Raw genomic sequence first — 18714 nt, 5'->3', positions numbered from 1 at the left:
TGAAGAAAAATGAAAAATGAATTAAAAAATCTTCTTCCATATCATGCTTTCAAATGTAATATGACAGTGATTCCAAGCACGGAATAGTGGAGAGTATTTTATCAACTCCTATAGGCATAGTTCCAAGTTTGCCTTTTTTAAACGATAAAATTTTGACTTTTTAATTTTTATTTTCAAGTGTTAAAGCTATAGAGAATTATGAAATCTAAAAACCTAGGTTTGCTTTATGACACAATAGCTCCCTCATGTAAAGTTACATTCTAAGTGTCAATGATATTTCACAGTTTAAACTATCATCACCAGGTATACACATTTTTTTAATGAATAAGTCTTATTTTTCCCAGTTCCTGTAAACATTTCCTAAGAAAGAGGAAGAAGATAAAGTTTCTCTCAAGGCCAACAAAAAGAAGTGAAGGAAAGAACAACGTGAGAGAACTTCTTAGATAATCAGAGAAAAATGTATTTCAAGGCCTTGCAAATTTTTCAAGCCAAAGAGAAGATGCAAATTTAGCCACAGGAAAAGAAAAGATGCAGAAAACTTAATAAGCTTGGACCACTCATTACATAAGGTTATACATAACTATATCCACTCAAATAAGTCTATCATGGATTGGGTTCATCAGCTATTACTAGGTCTAGAAATAAGACACTTAATAGAAAATGTCATTCCTCATCCAATAAAGACTTCCAGAGAAAGGATATAGATCCCACAACTGGTCTGACAAATCAGTTGTTTGGCACAGAGCAAATATTTTCAAAATTGTAATTACAAAGAGGATTATTTATAGAAGCATTTTTATAGATAAAATGAAGATACTGAAAGTTTTAAGAGCCAGCATTTTCTGAGCACAGCAGTTTTTAAAGATCAATTAACATATAATGCAGTGAAGCATTTTTTCAATGAAGTAATTTGATTACTGTCATTTCTAGTTCTAAATACTACCTTACTTAGATTAAAACAATTAGAAGCAAAAAGAAATTACCAGTGAAAACTACAATGTACGAGGAAATTTCAATACAAAATTTGTCATATAAATTTCATTTTATTCGAATACATGTGGAAATTTGGAGAAATAATTTATAAAGAACCACCTTCATTTTTTCAACCATCAAAATAAAAGGTTTACTTTATTCGCAAAGGTATAAAGTAACTGACAGGGAAAGCAATTTTCTCATTTGTCCTTTCAAATAAAAAACATGCAATCCAATTTATGAAGAGCAACAGAGATGACCAACCATAAGCACTAATGCAAGTTCAAGTTCAGAACAACCAGTCAAAATTACTTTGGGGCAATTTCCTGGTTTTGATCACTGTACTGCAATTATATAAGTTAGTACCATTGGGGAATCTGGGAACTCTTTTCAGTATCTTTGAAACATTTTTGTAAGTGAAATTATTTAGAAGTGATAAATTAAAGAACGAAGAATGTTTTAAAGATTTAATGTTCAGATTTTTTAAAATGTGTTAAAAAATTAATTGGAGCAAATTTTTTAAAAGCAGGGATTAAAGAGACATCGATGTGTGGCATAAAGGAAAGAGCAAGGGCGGGACAGTCACAAATATCTGCTCTCTTATCACTGGCATCTCATTTTGGGCAAATTACTCATTCTATTTAAAAAACAAAAACAAAACTCAAAAATCCTCAGTTTCTTCATCTCCAGACCTTCCTCATAGGGTTGTGAGGATAAACTGAAATGTGTGTTAGAGGAGAGTTCATTTAATATACAGCATGTTAAATTCTGATGAGGAAGTACGAGAAAGAAAATGAGAGAAAAAGTGAGAACTATGCTCACTCTAGATATTTAGAGAACAGATCAACCAGAAAGCAAATTTTACTGAAAGAATAGATCAGCAAATATAAAATTACTTGTGTATTTCAAGACAATAGTGACTATCCCAGGAAAACCATACTATTTCACGAGTGCCTGAACTTCAAGACAGTGTCATATCATCTGCAAGGCCTTCCCTCTAAAACAGAGCTTTACAGATGGGTACAGTGGCTCAGTGAAACCAACAGGCTTCAGAATTCAATGTAAGTTCACACTTACATTTCAGTATGAGAGCAGAGTCTCTTTGGTCTCACTGTAAAGAGTAAATCTTTATTAGGAATGGATTTTTTTTCCAACCTGTTTGTTTCAGTAAACTATTGAAAAATACCCAATCTAAAGAGATTACCAACTTGAGTTTTCTTCAAAGAACAATGTCACCTAAAATCTAATCTGAAACTCACAAAAGGGCTTCATGTAGGAATGGAGAAAGAAAAAAGTTTCATTATTTGTAAATGAGTGAGAGGGTTATATTTTAGCTGTATACAGTTTATTCACTTATCTCTAACACACCATACTTCAGACCCTAAAGCAGCCTGTTTCCTGCACAATACTAATAAATTAAACTCAAAGGGCAGTATTTAAAATATGTGGAATCAAGCAAAAGGTCAGGCGAATTGGCATTCAAATAACAGAAAACTAAAACCTTTAGGAAAAAAGGTTCTTTGGGGGTAGGGGAAGGGGACCTTTATAATAGATGGGTCAGGGTAACACCACATAAAGCCCACAAAATATTAACACCGCTGAAAAAGGGATACATAGACCTTACATGGCTCTGATGTGATGCAATAAATGTATGAAGCACTACCCATGAAATCTTGGCACAAAATTTAACCTTGAACCTATCCAAACACTATTTGTTCAAGCACTATTTGTTCACCAAAAATAGAAGAGACAGAGAAACATGTTAAACAATGTCACAAGGACACAATCTGAAAATCAGAATGTGGGAAATTTATAAGACAAATGAAATGATCCATTTCTTCAACAAATAAATAATATAATGAAAAGAGGGTTAAGTTTTATAGATTAAAAATACTTAGCAAGACATATCAACCAAAAGCAAAGTGTGGACTTTGTTTGGATACTGATTTGAATAAGTCCAATGTAAAAGATGTTTCTGAAATAACCGGAGTTAACATACATGAGCTGGCTGCCGGGTAACGGTATGGAGTTACTATTTGTTTATTATTATTAATTCTGTTGGGTGTACTAGTGACGCTGTAATTATGTTTGAAGAAAAGTCCTTATCTGTGAGAGACTTTTAAAGCCTGTGTCAACGAAGCAAATATGGCAGAACACTAACAATTACTAAGTCTAAGAGGTGGGCGCTACTTATACTAATCTCTATTTTTAGTATACTTGAAAATTTTCACAATGAAAAGTCAAATAAATAGTAGCAACATTTTGTGTGACAGCCATCCCCCACAAGTCATGGCAAGACAGCATTCAATTTCCATCTAAATCCTCCCTGTTTTTCCATGATTTGCCCCCTCAAAGTTAAAGTTGTGATAAGGACTGAAGAAATATGATGTGACATACCTGTAGCAGCAGTAGCTAATGTGACAAGATTCTTTCTTAGCATATCATAGAGAGGGCTGTAAAAGAGATAAAATAAAAAATTAATAATCACATGGTTTTCCATTAATACGTAAAATATATTTTTCATATGCTATGTCCCAACATTCTCTATAACATATAAAGAGGCAGATTTTTTTCCCCAGAATACATTTTTTTAAATTATTAAGTATCAGCATATTAGTACCCAACCCCTTGTATTACTCTGCCCTCATAAAAAAATTTTACATTTTATTTCATAAGCTAATAGTAATCCAAGTAGGGAAATTTCCTTTAAGACTACTCCTTCCTTCTATATTTTATAGGAAGGGAGTCTTAGAAAAACTGATCACAAAGCTATAGAGAGAAAGAGAACACTGACTTCTCAACTACTAAATAGCTCCTGATTGTGTAAGTGAATAACCATATACCCCATGCAGCTGGAAAATGCCACACAACAGGTCAGAATAGCTCCAGTGTGATTCTTATGAAGCCCATCATTAACCTTAAACTGCCCAGAAATTCTACATTTCTCTTGTTGGCTCATTCTTCCTCTCTATAACACTGCTTCACAAAATCTAACCTAGTCACATCAAGCTCCTACCTACACCTTTATACACAATGTTCAATCTGCCAGAAGCTCTCCTTCAATAGGCTCCCCCGAGTATTTAATTATCCAGCTCTCAAGTCAAATAGCACTTCCTCAAGGAACCTTTCCTCAACCCCTTAAGACCCTGAATCCCATGCCCCAGTACAGTCTCACGCACCTCTTTTATGTAACACTCACCATGTATAATTTTACTATGAGGAACAGTGTTTACTGTCTCACTACTCTTTAAACTCAGTAAAATTAGACACTGTGGCTCACTATCATGTTTCCAGTACCTCACAGTCGCCTGATATATGCAGGCCCAACAAATAACTTGTGGACTAAAGGATTAAATAAACATTAATAACCAATGGGGATTAAGTGGTTAGGTATAAGCACCCCAAAAGATAAGCAAACCCTCACTGTTTTTACCTTGGATCTTTCACAGAGAAGCTCTGACGACCTAGTAGTTCTCCCAAAAGATCTCCACCACAATATACCATATGCTGCTCCTGCTGATCATAAAGCTGCTTCACCATGATATACTGGCCTAGATAATGCATGACCTACATGGGAATAAAATACCACCAAGAGATTTGTCTAGTTGCAGCCCAAAATACAAATTAAATGAGGAGATAAGGTCAGTTTGTTTGCTAGAGAAAGAGATAACATATTATGAATATGATTATCAGTACTTGTGTAAGGGGTCCTACAACAGGATGCTACTGCTAAGTCACTTCAGTCGTGTCCGACTCTGTGCGACCCCATAGACGGAAGCCCACCAGGCTCCTCTGTCCCTGGGATTCTCCAGGCAAGAACACTGGAGTGGGTGCCGTTTCCTTCTCCAATGCATGAAAGTGAAAAGTGAAAGTGAAGTCGCTCAGTCGTGTCTGACTCTTAGCGGCCCCATGGACTGCAGCCTACCAGGCTCCTCCGTCCATGGGATTTCCCAGGCAAGAGTACTGGAGTGGGGTGCCGTTGTTGCCCCCAATTACTAAGTTCATCTACTTACTATCATTCTGGACACTAAGAGACCCTTACTTTTTAGAACAGAAATATACCAGTCTGATAATGAGGAAAAGTGGTGAATTTACCAGGTATCCCCTTAAAAATGTTCTCACCAGTCCAAATAAAGGAATCTGTTCTATTATTAGAAGTAATAAACTTTAAATTTGCCTGGATCATAAAAATGTTTTCCAACTCTAGGGCACACAACTACTATAGACTTTGATGTGTGTTAAGTCTTTCTGGCAAATGGAAGTACAATGGTTAATAAGCCATCAGCACTATAAGTACATAAAACAATTTAAGTGTTTATCAAATAAAAATTTAGTCTATCTGACCTTTTCACAGAGTTAACAAAATGGAAGGGAAGACACAGAAGTTAGTGATTCAAAAATTTTTAATTATCTAATTTTCCAAATGTTTCCTCCAGGTGGTAGATTTTTAAAAAAATTGTGTGTGGGTAGTGTGTGTGTGAGCGTGTGCTCAGTTGTGTCCGACCCTTTGAGATCCCATGGACTAGAGCCTACTAGGTCCCTCTGTCCATAGAATTCTCCAGGCAAGAATATTGGAGTGGGTTGTAATTTCCTACTCCAGGGGATCTTCCCGACCCAGGGATCGAACCAGAATCTCTTGCACCTCCTGCAATGGCAGGCAGATTCTTTACCACTGCTCCACCTGAAAAGTCCTTTTTTTTCAATTGCTTAATAGTTAAGTTCACTTGATGACAGTAAGAATTTTATCACAGACCACAAAACAGATCAAAGCAGCAATTTTTATCTTTAGTCCCTGACTTCCCAAGAATTATTAGATATTTGCACAAAACTGTTCCCTACACTGTTTCTATTATACAGGAATTACGATGCTCTCAGGCTGTCCTCCATCCCAGGCAATGTGTCCCGGTATTAACAGAGCTCTCATATCTAATTGAATATCTAGAGAAAAGTAAGATGAGAAAGAACGTCTACCGTAAGGAAAAGGAAGTTTTACATTTATGTCTATCCAACTTTCAGAAAAAAATAAATCCACTCTAAGTATACAAAATAAGATCTTTAAATACACTACTCTGAATTTGTACATACTACCATTCTCATTATACAATACTGCCTCAATGCACATATGATAACCAATATTTAAAAATAAAAATGAGAAAATTCCTCTTTATGTACCAAACAGTGTCAAGATTCATAATAAGGAGCTTATTGTGTAAACTGTCCAACTTTTCCCCCATAAAACAGTTTCCCGAAACAATATATACTTAATTCTGTCTTAACTCAGGCAAACTGCCATGCTACCGAAGGAGACTGCATAATGCATTATTACAACTTAATTGATATAAAAATCCACATTTTAATAAGAGTTTGCAAAAGTTTTATCAGAATTTTAAACATAAAGTCCAAAATGATACACTTAATTTAAAATGACAACGGAAATATGAGTATTCTAGAAAATCTGAAACGCCTCCAGATTTGTTTCCTAAAGCGGTAGAGTGACTCAGGCATACAGCACTGCTAACAGGTGTCGGCTGCTGTGCGTGCGCTCAGTTGTGTCCATCTCTTTGCAACTCCATCGACTGTAGCCCGCCAGGCTCCTCTGTCCACAGAATTCTCCAGGCAAGAATATTGGAGTGGGTTGCCATTTCCTCCTCCAGGGGATCTTCCCAGCCCAGGGATCGAACCCATATCTCTTGTGTCTCCTGCACTAGCAGGCAGATTCTTTCCCACTGTACCACCTGGAAAGCCCTGATAAGCTTTTATGAAAAGTCAAAAGAAGCTTGATAATTTTGTTCCTTCCCTCTGTTTAAGAAGGGTTAGATATTTACCCTACTAAATCCAAGCAGTTCAAAGAGACTGTTTTAATAGAGTTTTTTCCACTTAAAAGAATTTAATTTGTTTTTGTTTTTAAAAAAGTTATTTAAATGCTAAGTATTTTAAATAACTCACGTCCTCAGAAGAGTATGTGACCAGGGACTGAGCCCACACCCTCCGCACCGGAAGCCAAAGTCTTAACCCCTGGGCCACTAGGGGAGTCCCAGCTTACCTCTTTAACAGTGAACATTTCACCTTGTGCACCTGCTGCTTGCAAAATCTTCAAAAGAGGCAGTTTTGGTCGTACCTGATATAAACATAGAATAAACTTGCTATTTACATTTCAATCAGAGTGGTCTCTGAAATCCAAGGGAAAAACAAACCTTAAACTTTTTTTTTTTAACAAACCCTGGTAGACATTTAGCATCTAGTAACTACGGATGATCAGACTATTACTTGCTGATTTTCTGAAAAATCACATTTTCAAAAGACAGCATGTTCATATCCACTAGGATGGCTATAACAAAGTGTTGGAGAGGATATAAAGAAACTGGAACCCTTATGCACTGCTAATGGGAATGTAAAATGGTGCAGCAACTGTGAAAAACAGTTTGGCAGTTACTCAAGAAGTTAAACATAGAATTACCGTATGACCCAGCAGTTCCACTTCTAGGTATAAATCCAAAAGAACTGAAAGCAGGGACTCAAGTAAATATCTGTACACCACTATTCATAGCAGCATTATTCGTAATAGCCAAAATATGGAAACAACCTAAATACCACTGACAGATGAATGGACAGGGTGTGGTATACACATATAAGGAATAGTGACTCTGCCATCTCCTGATTGTGGAGTATATCTTTAGTCAAACAATTTAATTTTTTTCAATTTATATGATTAAATTTGTTTCTTTCTTCCTCTTACAGCCTCTTAGGTTTTGTCTTAAAGTTGCTCTTATTCTAAAGTTTTACAACATCTCCTAAATGTCCTTCTAATATTTTTTATCATTTCACTTTTTACATTAAATCTCTCTCTTTTTTGTTTAAGGTTTGAGGTCTTCCTTTGTTTCTGTCTAGAGATGGCCAATTAAGAAAAAGCCCTTTATTACATAAGCCACATTTTCCCTTATCAAATCCAAATTCCAGCTTTATCATAAACTAAGGTACATAATACTATATATGGTGCAATACATATCAAATAATAAACAAAATTTTTTATTTTCATGTTAAAGGAAAAAATCTGGAACACGACACACCAAATTGGTAACAGTGTTATCTTAGGGGGTGAGAACTTTGAGGGAAGAAAGGAGGAGATGGTCACAGGAATCTCTACAGATAAAATGTGATAAATTGAATTTTTTTATAAGAATACACTTGCTATAATTACAATTTAAAACTGATTTTTAAAGAAAACAAACTAGCTACAATGAAGTGAGAAAGAAGACAAATATATAACTTGGCCCCAAATTCTCCACTAGCCAGTCATATCCTAAAGCAGGGTGGTGTTTAAAATGTGCCATTTTGAGCAATCTGTAACCTTTAAATATTTATTTAACAGATGATCAATTCAAATTTATGAGCACTGATGCTATTTATGACATTTAAAAAGTAATCTTTTCTGCTCTACATAAAATCCTAGTCAGTGAAGTCAGCTACATGCCCCTATCTATTCAAAAACTTGAAGAAAAACAGGAATGCCTAAAAATAATTTACCTGATTGGTTTGTTCTGGAGAGATCCTGCGAGCACTGTCAGATGCTGAACATGGGGCAGAGGTGGAAAACGATGTCATTTTGGCAGTGAAGTGACGTGAAGTCTGCTGTTAAGTTTAAACGGAAAAAAAATTATAAAATATCTTCTAAAGTAGAAAATTCTCTTTAGGATACACCAAAAAGAAAAGCAGCAAGCAGAAGTAAAAAAAGACACATATATCAGAGCACCCTACGCAAGTGCAATATACCCTTGCTGCGGTTCTTCTGATCACTTTCCAGTTGATTCTGCAAAAAACGGAAGAACATAATTAAGAGTAAAAACCATCTATACTTCCCTCGAGTGAAGTCTGCAAGAGAAATCAGTTCAGGCATGTTCCAACCTCTACACTGATGATGATGAGTACACTATTTTAGCTGAAAGTGAAACTTACAATCATTACCTCCCCTGTAGATCACATAGTTCTCTAGTATCGCCTCCTCTTTTGGACAGTGCTCAAGAGCACCCCCTAGGAGACAGATGCAGGGCTGAGGGAATTACCAAGATTAAGTAACAGGGTTAAGATTCCAAGAGCAGGCCTAGGAAAACCTCTGCAACATGTTGAAACATGTCTTGGCAAGAGACCACAGGAAAAGTTAAAGTCAAAATATTCAGTATCAGTTAAAACAGCTTTTAAAATGTGCCAAGCCCGAAGAGTATATAGCAACTGAATACCTATAAAATGGGTTACACCAAGCTGGACATACAACATCAAAGGAGAGATACAGGAATTGAAATAAAAGTAAGGTTTAATTATTTTTCACCTTTTATCTCTTGTCCTTTAAAACAAAACAAAACAAAAACCCTACAGGGGTTTCCCTGATGGTCCAGTGGTTAAGAATCCAGCTTGCAATACAGGGAACACTGGTTCAATTTCCGGTCAAGGAAGATCCCACGTGCCACAGAGCAACCAAGCCCATGCACAACAACGACCGAGCCCGCGCTGCAACTACTTAAAGCCTGCAGGCCTAGAGCCCACAACGACGGGAGAAGCCACCACACACCGAACAAAGGGCCACTCCCACCTGCCCCAACTGGAGAAAGCCTGCATGCAGCAACCAAGACCTACCACAGTCAAAATTAAATAGATTTCTATTAAAAAAAAAAAATAGAGAAAGAAAAAAATTTTAAATAAACTTGTGTTTACCCTCAGAACTTTTTCTAGTAAAAAGCTGATAAAAGTCAGCGAAATTTATAAATAAAATAAAATCAACAGAGTCCGGCTTGCAGGTAACAAGACTCCTCACTCTTCTGACAAGACTTATTAAAGACAACAAAGTATAAATTCAACCCTCAGGACTTCCCTGGTGGTCCAGAGGTTAAGAACCTGCCTTCGAACACAGGGGACACAGGTTTGATCCCAGGTCAGGGAACTAAGATCCCTCACGCTGTGGGGCTCTGGAGCCCAGCCACCACAAGCCTGCGCATCGCAACAAAGAGCCCACGACACATTCTAAGACTCTACAACTAAGATCCAATGCAGTCAAAACTAAATATTTTTTTAGTGCTATCCTAAATTAATTAAATTCAACCCTCTATCAGCTTCCCTTGTTATAAAATGGAAGTCAAACGGTACATAACTTGTCATTTTAAAGCAGCTGGTTTTTTTTCTTCATGAATTTATGGCTGCGCTGGCTCTGCGTTGTTGCGCGAGGGCTCTCCAGTTGGAGTGTGAGGGCTTCTCTTGTTGCAGGGCACAGGCTCCAGGGCACACAGGTCTCAGCAGCTGCGGTGTGTGGGCTCAGTAGTTGTGGCACCATGGTCTTAGCTGTCCTCGAACATGTGGGATTTTCCTGGACCAGGGATCAAGCCAGTGTTCCTGCACTGTAAGGCAGGCTTGTAACCTATGGACTACCAGGGAAGCCCTAAAACAGCTAGTTTTTAAGTGGCATTTCAAAGCTATTAAAAAAAAAAAAACCCTCATCTCCCTGAACCTACTAGTCCTAGTCTCCAATGGCCGCGCTTACGCAGGTCAGGGACCTGGAAGCTATCCGTGATTCCTTTTTTCTCTCACCCTTCACAAATCGGAAGGTGTATCTTCAAAATAAAACGTGTCACTACTTCCATTATTACTATATTAAGAAAGCCTTCCTCAGCGATCAGTGCAAAGAAATAGAGGAAAACAACAGAATAGGAAAGACTAGAGATCTTTTCAAGGAGATTAAAGATACCAGGGAACATTTCATGCAAAGATGGGCTCGATAAAGGACAGAAATGGTATGGACTTAACGGAAGCAGAAGATATTAAGAGGTGGCAAGAATACACAGAAGAACTGTACAAAAAAGATCCTCATGATGAAGATAATCCTGATGATGTGATCACTGACCTAGAGCCAGACATCCTGGAATGTGAAGTCAAGTGGGCCTTAGAAAGCATCACTACGAACAAAGCTAGTGGAGGTGATGGAATTCCAGTGGAGCTATTTCAAATCCTGAAAGATGATGCTGTGAAAGTGCTGCACTCAATATGCCAGCAAATTTGGAAAACTCAGCAGTGGCCACAGGACTGGAAAAGGTCAGTTTTCATTCCAATCCCAAAGAAAGGCAATGCCAAAGAATGCTCAAACTACCGCACAATTGCACTCATCTCACCTGCTAGTAAAGTAACGCTCAAAATTCTCCAAGCCAGGCTTCAGCAATTACGTGAACTGTGAACTTCCTGATGTTCAAGCTGGTTTTAGAAAAGGCAGAGGAACCAGAGATCAAATTGCCAACATCCGCTGGATCGTGGAAAAAGCAAGCGAGTTCCAGAAAAACATCTATTTCTGCTTTATTGACTATGCCAAAGCCTTTGACTGTATGGATCACAATAAACTGTGGAAAATTCTGAAAGAGATGGGAATACCAGACCACCTGACCTGGCTCTTGAGAAATCTGTATGCAGGTCAGGAAGCAACAGTTAGAACTGGACATGGAACAACAGACTGGTTCCAAATAGGAAAAGGAGTACGTCAAGGCTGTATATTGTCACCCTGCTTATTTAACTTCTATGCAGAGTACATCATGAGAAACGCTGGGCTGGAAGAAACACAAGCTGGAATCAAGATTGCCGGGAGAAATATCAATCACCTCAGATGTGCAGATGACACCACCCTTATGGCAGAAAGGGAAGAGGAACTAAAAAGCCCCTTGATGAAAGTGAAAAGAGGAGAGTGAAAAAGTTGGCTTAAAGCTCAACATTCAGAAAACGAAGATCATGGCATCCGGTCCCATCACTTCATGGGAAATAGATGGGGAAACAGTGGAAACAGTGTCAGATTTTATTTTTGGGGGCTCCAAAATCACTGCAGATGGTGACTACAGTCATGAAATTAAAAGACGCTTACTCCTTGGAAGGAAAGTTATGACTAACCTAGATAGCATATTCAAAAGCAGAGACATTACTTTGCCAACAAAGGTCCGTCTAGTCAGGGCTATGGTTTTTCCTGTGGTCACGTATGGATGTGAGAATTGGACTGTGAAGAAGGCTGAGCACCAAAGAATTGATGCTTTTGAACTGTGGTGTTGGAGAAGACTCTTGAGAGTCCCTTGGACTGCAAGGAGATCCAACCAGTCCATTCTAAAGGAGATCAGTCCTGGGTGTTCTTTGGAAGGAATGATGCTAAAGCTGAAACTCCAATACTTTGGCCACCTCATGCGAAGAGCTGACTCATTGGAAAAGACTCTGATGCTGGGAGGGATTGGGGGCAGGAGAAGGGGACGACAGAGGATGAGATGGCTGGATGGCATCACTGACTCGATGGACGTGAGTCTGGGTGAACTCCAGGAGATGGTGATGGACAGGGAGGCCTGGCGTGCTGCGATTCATGGGGTCGCAAACAGTCGGACACGACTGAGGGACTGAACTGAACCAAACTGCCCATCTCTGAACTGCCTTAGTTCCTAAAGGTTTCCTTGCTCCACCCTTGCCCCTCTGACTCCTAAACCTGTTCCTTTTGTCTCTGCTTAAATGTCAGTTTATCATTGAGGCCTTCTAAAGACAATACATTTTTGAAACTGCAACTCCCAACCTCCCAGTATTCCCTATCTCCTTCCCTGATTTATTCCTCTCTTCTTCACTGTCCTTGTTATCAACCTATTATATAGTTTAATTTTTATCATGTAAGACATAAGCTCTAAGTGGGAAGGAATGTATACTTATTTGTTCACTAATATATCCCCAGTGCCTAAATTGTCAATTATATACACAGTAGAACAGGATGGTGAATATAAATATTAGTAATAGTTTGGATGGTTTCCAAAAATGGCCCCCAGTGAACCACATCTCCCCACTGGCTATCCTACTGGAGACCACACAGAAAGGCCCTGACCCACTTTTACCTGATTATTTAAATAATTCAATAAACATCCACAAACTGTGACTGACAACAATCTACATTTAACCATAAGGTTCTCTCCTACCATCCCCTGCCTCCTCCAAACAATCATTCTGAATCCTGTTTCGATTTTCTCTTCTTTCTTTTTAAGCACTTCACTGCATCAAAATGGAATCCTAAAAAAATACATATTTTTAGTTTGGTTGCTTTCAACTTACAAAAAAGAAGTACATTATATGTAATTCCAGGAATTTTCCCAAATAGGTATGTGTTTGGTATATAGTTAGTTACCTGATCACTAATGATGTTATCTCCACATATTTATCAGCCATGTATATTTCCTCTCTTGTGAAATGTTCTTTTATACACTTTTCTAATTGATTTTTTGTCAATCAATTTGCAATAGTTCTTTGTATATTTTTAATATTAACCCTTTGTCAATATAATGTCCTGCAAATATCTTCTCCTGATTTTAACGTCCTTTCCATTTTCTAGGTGGGAAAAAAACTTTTATGGGCAAAAACTTAATTTTAATGAACTCAAATTTATATTTATCAATATTCTCTTTTTTAGTCAATGGTCTCTGCCTCTTCAAGGTCTCATTTTCACCAACATATGGATGGCCATTTTTTTTCCTGTTCTATCTGCTGAATACTTTCTTGACTGACAGCCACCTTTGTTATGTAGCAACACGTACTGGTGTTCACAAGTTCTCTATTCTAGTCTGCTAGATGATCTTTCTGTCTATACAACTCCACATCTAATCCTTACATCTTATCATGAGTCTTGTTATCCTACAGGGCAAGTCCCCAGCCACTCCTTTTTAGAAGTGACAAGCTATTCTTGGCCCTTAACTCTTCCATACAAAATTTAGCATCATCAAGCTCCATGAAAATCCCTGCTCAAATTGTTTTCCAATCATTAACATGACATATTCCTATATTTATTAAGGTTTTATTTAATATCTATTAAGTCTTCAACTTTCCCTTTAGAGGTCTAGCATATTTGTTTTAAGCTGATTTCTTAAGTTGATATTCTTATACTACTGTGATGCCTTCTCGTTCACTGTTTTTAGTGGGTTTTGCATATATACAGAAATAAAAATGACTTTCAGTAAACATATCCAGTCACCTTGCTAAACTCATAATTTTGTCTATAGATCCTTCTGTTTTCTATGTAAATGACCATATCACCTGCGGATAAAAATTTCATTCCCTCCTTTCCAATTCTGTGCCTCTAATTTCTTCTGCTTGTTTTACATTACTGCTTAGGACTGTCAATACAATATTGAATACACGCATTGGATCAAGCATCTCTGTCTCTGATTTTAAAGGGAGTGTTTCTAATGCTTACCTATATAGCATGTTTTCTCTATTTTTTTCTAATAGTTATACCTTACTGGCTTCAGAGGGTTCCTTTTCTTCCTCATTGAATCAAGATTGCTGGGAGAAATATCAATAACCTCAGATATGCAGATGATGACAGAAAGTGAAGAGCAATTGAACAACTGCTTGATGAAAGTTAAAGAGGAGAGGGGAAAAACCTGGCTTAAAACACAACATTAAAAAAACTAAGATAAAAAAATAAATAAATAAAATAAAAAAATAAAAAAACTAAGATCATGGCATCTGGTCCCATCACTTCATGGCAAACTGATGGGGAAACAATAGACACAGTGACACACTTCATTTTCTTGGGCTCCAAAATCACTGCAGATTGTGACTGCAGCCATGAAGTTAAAAGACGCTTGCTCCCTGGAAGAAAAGCTATGACTAACCTAGACAGCATATTCAAAAGCAGAGACATTACTTTGCCAACAAAGGTCCATCTAGTCAAAGCTGTTTTTTCGCTGTACTCATGGACAAATGTGAGAGTGGGACCATAAAGAAAGCTAAGTGTGGAAGATGTTTTTGAACTGTGATGTTGTAGAAGACTCTTGAGAGTCCTCTGGACTGCAAGGAGATTCAACCAGTCCATTCTAAAGGAAATCAGGCCTGAATATTCATTGGAAGGACTGATGCTAAAGCTGAAGCTCCAATACTCTGGTCACTTGATGCAAAGAACTGATCATTAGAAGAGAGTCTGATGCTGGGCAAGATCGAAAGCAGAAAAAGACGACAGAGGGTGAGATGGTTGGATGGCATCACCAACTCAATGGATATAAGTTTGAGCCAGCTCCAGTGATGGACAGGGAAGCTTGGCATGCTGCAGTCCATGGGGTTGCAGAGAGTCGGACATGACTGAGCAACTGGACCGAAGAATATATCAAGGACAAACATGCTACTATATACAAAACGGATAATCAACAAGAACCTACATATAACCATACTCAGTATTTTGTAATTACCCGTGAGGGAAAGGAATTTGAAAAAGAATATGTGTGTGTGTGTGTGTGTGTATCTATCTATATTTATATATATATGTAAAACTGAATCACTGTGTTGGATAACTGAAACACGACATTGTAAATCAACTATACTTCATTAAAATTTTTTAAAAAAATGTATCACAGAAGAGTGATTTAGAAAATGCTTCTTCTTTACCTATTGAAATGATCATAATTTTTTTCATCTTTTATTAATGTGATAAAATTTTGAATTTATGGATTTTCTAATATTAAATTCCTGCTCATCTGAGATAAATCCAACTTGGTTTTGGATATTATTCTTTTTGTGTACTATTGGCTTTGATTCCCTAATACTTTGGACAGGTTATAAAGTCTCTATGTAATAAATCTGTTTCCCACTGTCAAGTTTCTGTCTTATTGAATGTCAGGGTTAGCTGGCCTAACAGAATAAATTGTTTAGTCACTATGTGTCTACAGTCTAGAAAAATAATTCTACAAAACTCGGACGTTCTAGTCTTTGAAAGCCTCACCTACAAAACTTATAAAACCCAGTGTTTCCTTTCTGGGAAAACTTCTAATCGCTGCTTGAGCTTAATAAATATTATTCAAGCTTTTTTCTTCTTCCATTGTCTAAATCTTCAAAATTGATGGCATACAGTTGACAGTATTCTTTTAACCTTTATTCAGTGTACAGATGCATCCTTCTTTCCATTTGTGATAGTTTACTATATCTTGTTACCTCTCCAACTTAAAAAATTTTATCGTTATTTCCTGATATCATAAATTAGACACTGTGTTGTTGTTCAGTCACTAAGTTGTCTCTAACTCTTTGTAACCTCATGAACCGCAGCATGACAGGCTTCCCTGTCCTTCACCGTCTCCTGGAGCTTGCTCAAACTCATGTCCATTGAGTCAGTGATGCCATCCAACCATCTCATCCTCTGTCATCCCCTTCCCCTCCCTCCTTCCCAGCATCAGGGTCTTTTCCCATGAGTTGGCTCTTCACATCACGGGACCAAAGTAATGGACCTTCAGCTTCAGCACCAATGAATATTCAGGGTTGATTTCCTTTAGGATTGACTGGTTTGATCTCCTTGCTGTCCAAGGGAGTCTCAAGAGTCTTCTCCAGCACCACAGTTCAGAAGCATCAATTCTTCAGCACTCAATCATTCGTCCATGACTACTGGAAAGACCATAGATAGCCTTGAGTATACGGACCTTTGTTGGCAAGGTAATGTGTCTGCTTTTTAACACACTGTCTAGGTTTGACCTACAATTAAGGGACAAAATGAAATCTCTCACCATGATGGTGAATTTGTCCACTGATCCCAGGGTAGTTCTACCAATTTCACTTCATCTACTGGAAGAACTTTTTAAAAACTATTTACTTTACTTTTTGGGCCACACTGTGTCTTCTGTGCTGTGCATGGGCTTTCTCTTCTTTGTTGCGATGCCCATTTCTCTTCTCACTGCAGTGGCTTCTCTTGTCGCAGAGCACAGGCTCTAGGCGTGCAGGCTTCAGCAGTTGCAGCTCTCGGGCTCTAGAGCGTGGGCTCAGCAGTTCTGGTGCACGTTTAGTTGCCCTGCCGCATGTGGAAACTTCTAGGACCTGGGGTTGAGCCCGGGTCCCCTGCATTGGCAAGCAGATTCTTAAAGCACTGGATCACCAGCGAAGTCCTATTGTAAGTCTTTTTAACCTGGACCTCTCATATTTACCACTCCAAGAAACCTTTCCATCCAGGGACTTTGTTTTCCCTTTGTAATTTTAAGAGAGCTATTTTTCCATTATTTCTTCAGTACTTCCTCCATTTCGTTTTTTTTTCTCTGCTGCTAAGTCACGTCAGTCGTGTCCGACTCTGTGCGACCTCACAGATGGCAGCCCACTAGGCTCCTCCGTCCCAGGCAAGACTACTGGAGTGGACTGCCATTGCCTTCTTTTTCCCTCTAAGAGGCCTATTATTCAGATGTATCTCTATACCTATTCTCCTTATCTTTTAGCTTTTCATTTATATATATATATATATATATATATATATTTGTCTTTTTCCCCTTTGTTCTGGGATATTTCCTCACTCTAGAATTCTAATTCGCCCAACTGTATCCATTGCATTATTTCACCCATTTGATGCGCTGTTCAATGTTTCAACCACTGTATTTTTAAGCCTGCTATTGCTGCTTGATTCTCTCAGCCTCTGCTTATTCTTGTTTCAAGTTGCTAATATCATCCCTCTTTCTTTCAGAATGATTATCTAACTTTAAACCCTTGATCTATCTCTTCTATTATTTCTGTTCCAAGAAGCCTATACATTGTCCTCCTCTTGAAATACCTGTGCTCTTCAACATTCTGTTCTTTTTCCCTAGAGGACAGAAGCTATTCTAATAGGTGAAGCAATACAGAGAAGACCAAATTCCACTCGATATCGGTCACAGTAAGCTGAGTAAGGTAGGAAATAAGCACTAAAGCAGGAAATCCCAAGCACCAGAAAACCACAATTACTCTCCACCCCGTACAATCACTGCTCAACTAAGGATTCATCTTTTGTTCCCCAGAGAGATACAGCATTATGATAAGGATTTGGGGAGACCTAAGGATTAAGCACTGCTGTTAATTAAGCTAGTGGATACAATGGAATTCCAGTACAGCTATTCAAAATCCTAAAGGATAATGCCATCACGGTGCTGCATTCAATACATCAGCAAATCTGGAAGACTTAGCAGTGGCCACTGGACTGGAAATGGTCAATCCTCATCCCAATTCCCAAGGGTAGTACTAAAGAATGGCTAACCATCAGACAAGTACACTCATCTCCCATGCTAGTAAAGTCATACTTAATATCTTGCATGCTAGGCTTCAGCATTATGCGAACCAAGAACTTCCAGATGTCCAAGCTGGGTTTAGAAAAGGAAGAGGAACCAGAGATCAAATTGCCAACATTCGCTGGATCATAAGAGAAAGCAAGGGAATTCCAGAAAAACATCTACCTCTGTTTCATCAACTATAGTAAAGCCTTTGACTGTGTGGATTGTAACAAACTGTGGAAAACTCTTAAAGAGATCGGAATACCAGAGCATTTTACCTGTCTCCTGAGAAACCTGTATGAGAGTCAAGAAGTAACAGAACCCATTATGGAACAACTGATTGGTTCAAGATTGAGAAGGGAGCACAACAGGGCTGTCTGCTGTCATTCTATTTGTTTAACCTATATGCTGAGCACATCATGAGAAATGCCAGGCTGGAAGAGTTACAAGCTGGGATCAAGATAGGCAGGAGAAACAAAAACCACCTCAGATATGCAGATGACACCACTCTAGTGGCAGAAAGTGAAGAGACACTAAAGAACCTCTTGATGAGGGTGAAGGAGGAGAGTGAAAGAGCCAGCTTAAAACTAAATATTAAAAAAACTAAGATCATGACGTCTGGCCCCATAACTTTATGGCAAATAGAAGGGAAAAGGTGGAAGTAGTGACAGATTTTCTCTTCTTGGGCTCCAAAATCACTGCAGATGGTGACTGCAGCCAT

At 38.1% G+C, this 18714-nt stretch overlaps 1 protein-coding gene across 5 annotated transcripts in view; it reads right to left on the bottom strand.

Annotated features, from left to right (window-relative positions):
• Positions 1-18714, bottom strand: part of MDM4 (MDM4 regulator of p53) — a 41529-nt gene that overhangs the window by 10724 nt on the left and 12091 nt on the right. For 3 of the 5 annotated variants that reach the window (XR_009729834.1, XM_061381953.1, XM_061381952.1), the window contains exons 2-5: positions 8497-8601; positions 7016-7090; positions 4406-4539; positions 3370-3425 (exon numbers count right to left, since the gene is read on the bottom strand). Coding sequence is in view for 4 of the 5 variants with exons in the window: in XM_061381953.1 (XP_061237937.1) it covers positions 3370-3425; positions 4406-4539; positions 7016-7090; positions 8497-8574 (343 nt within the window). In the remaining variant the exon portion in view is untranslated. The remainder of the gene's footprint in view (positions 1-3369; positions 3426-4405; positions 4540-7015; positions 7091-8496; positions 8602-18714) is intronic. The other 2 variants (XM_061381955.1, XM_061381954.1) reach the window with 1 other exon arrangement.

Source organism: Bos javanicus, chromosome 16, assembly GCF_032452875.1.
Source record: "Bos javanicus breed banteng chromosome 16, ARS-OSU_banteng_1.0, whole genome shotgun sequence".
Lineage (NCBI taxonomy): Eukaryota > Metazoa > Chordata > Mammalia > Artiodactyla > Bovidae > Bos > Bos javanicus.
Note: the sequence above shows the minus strand (reverse complement) of the source record. Positions and strands in the feature narration are given on the sequence as shown.